Below are 2,206 nucleotides of genomic sequence, written 5' to 3'. Positions count from 1 at the left end.
ATATGTATGTATGTATATATATATATAACCTAATAATGATTATAGTAAATTCATGCTCAATAAACCACGATAAGAGCAGCCAAAAATATCTTTATATTTATAGTTTGGACCGCTAGAATGGAAATATACAATTAACGTCGTGATAATTTGGCACTGGAATCGCTTAGGCACACTATTAATAACCATAATCTTACGTCAGCACCCTACATGTATTTAATATAGATTATCTAGGGCCGTTTGGCAGTTCTTGATAATTAAATTAACAACAATTATGATAATCAATAAATGTCTGTCTATGTTGGCAATTGTAGTAAATGAACATGAATAGGGAAATTAATACTTTTGTATTAGCTTTATAGCAAAATATATGAATATCTAACCAGATGTAATTTTAGACTAGATTATACACTCAGGTCTCCAGAGAACCAATTCAAATAAACACTGACGTAAATAGTTCAAGTGATGACGTCCCTCTGATCATGTGACAATCTTTAATGTTCTGTACATCATCTCAAAAACGTTTGGAGCAATCACATAGTTAAAGTCAATCAAGATATCGTAAAAAACATACAAAAATTGGGAGATTTTAGAAAACATTTTTTTCTTTCACAAATGCTAACGTCATACAAATGGCGATATGTTTGTGATGTTTCATGATCACTGACCACATCTATAAGGCACATTCCACGCTTCTACTTTCTTCGATCCAGATAATAAAAACGCATAATCATTGAAGGGCAGTTTTACTACGTTGGTCTCCACCAGTTGGGTAATTGCGGTTTCCTTCCATCGCCGCCTGAAGCCAAGGTAGTTTCAGAAGTGTCATGATGATGCCAGTTTTCGTTGGTTTAGTCATAATGTCACTAAAAGTAGTAGTACATATTCGCATTTATATTTTAAACAATTGCACTCTCAACGACACAGATTGTTATGTTCATCAAGTGTCGTAATTATTGTTTTGCCGTTGGATACAACAGTTGAAGTCAAGATGAAACATTATCTCTCTACCACGGTCTTCCAGGCAAGCCAAGTCTGTTTAGGTTCTCTGGTTCCGAGCGGCTACGATTCATATTGACAAGAGCGGCCTAGAATAATGAAGAAAAATACCATGCCAAAATTATTGATACGGTGGCCTACATTGACAAGTATGAGCACATTGTAGTAAATGTTACTATCGTCATCGTCGTTCATCGTAGTAATTATCAACAACAACGTCATCATTGTCGTCATCATCATCATTAACAACAACAACAGCAGCAAACAACAATGTCATTGACATTCTAATGTGTAGTGTTAACTATCATATATCTATCGCGCAGTGCGTAAAACACAAATCTCACTGTTATCAAAGCAACACAACTACTAGCAGTAATTAAAAATATACATACACTGACTATTATAATGCACAACTTACATTGTCTTGAAGATCTTTCATGATGCTTGAAAACTTTGGCCTCTCAAGATGATCATGAGCCCAACAGTCTATGATCAGGTCCTAAATGGAAAAAAGTTAAATAAAATAAACAATCAATTATTTTTCCATTCTTTATTTTAACCGTAAACTATAAGCATGGCAAAAAATATCTCTAAATTAAAGTTTTATCATCTGACGTCAACATCAATTTGCTTTCAGTTGTAAGTACAGCAGAGCCCATCCTTTGGGACAGCTGTATTATTGGGACACCTCTACTTAGGGGACACTTTTTTGGCCACGAAACGAGCGAAAGTATATCTGTTAACGCTACGGTCAACTCCTATTCTGGGAACACCCCTATTAAGTGGTCCCGACGGTGTCCACTTAATATGGGTTCTACTGTATTACTAAAAGACATAAAACTGCACAATCTTACCTTAAGAGCAGTTGAACATTTTATATGCGATACTGATTGTCTTGAGCCAGAACAAACTTGGTGTATGACGCTCTCTATCGGTGAGTGACGGAACGGCCACTTTTGTGATACCAGTTCGTAGAGGACCGTGCCGAACGCGTAGATATCGCACTCCTGGGTTACTATGGAATCAATGGTTAGGGTCGGTGGTGTTACTGTAGCGCGGCGTAGTAACTCGGGAGCAAGATAAGTAATATGGCCTTTGGGAAGACACGCGTGTGTACCACTGCAAAGAATAAAAGAAGAAAAAAAACGTATTAGAACGTCTATGGTTCACTTTTGGAAACATATTCTTTTGTTTGATAATATAATATACA

At 36.2% G+C, this 2,206-nt stretch overlaps 1 protein-coding gene across 1 annotated transcript; it reads right to left on the bottom strand.

Annotated features, from left to right (window-relative positions):
• Window positions 1–472: 472 nt before the first annotated feature.
• LOC117117012 (kinase suppressor of Ras 2-like) lies at window positions 473–2,115 on the bottom strand (the record flags this gene model as incomplete). The annotated part of the gene is given in 3 exon segments (XM_033261186.1): window positions 473–1,085; window positions 1,415–1,495; window positions 1,851–2,115. Coding segments are annotated over 3 exon segments (427 nt in total), but the record flags the coding sequence as incomplete, so codon positions are not given.
• Between the last annotated feature and the right edge of the window lie 91 nt (window positions 2,116–2,206).

This window comes from Anneissia japonica, unplaced genomic scaffold, assembly GCF_011630105.1.
Source record: "Anneissia japonica isolate Jap-2015-1 unplaced genomic scaffold, ASM1163010v1 scaffold270983_len2206_cov191_single, whole genome shotgun sequence".
Lineage (NCBI taxonomy): Eukaryota > Metazoa > Echinodermata > Crinoidea > Comatulida > Comatulidae > Anneissia > Anneissia japonica.
The sequence above is the reverse complement of the archived record's forward strand: the minus strand, read 5'-3'. Positions and strand labels throughout refer to the sequence as shown.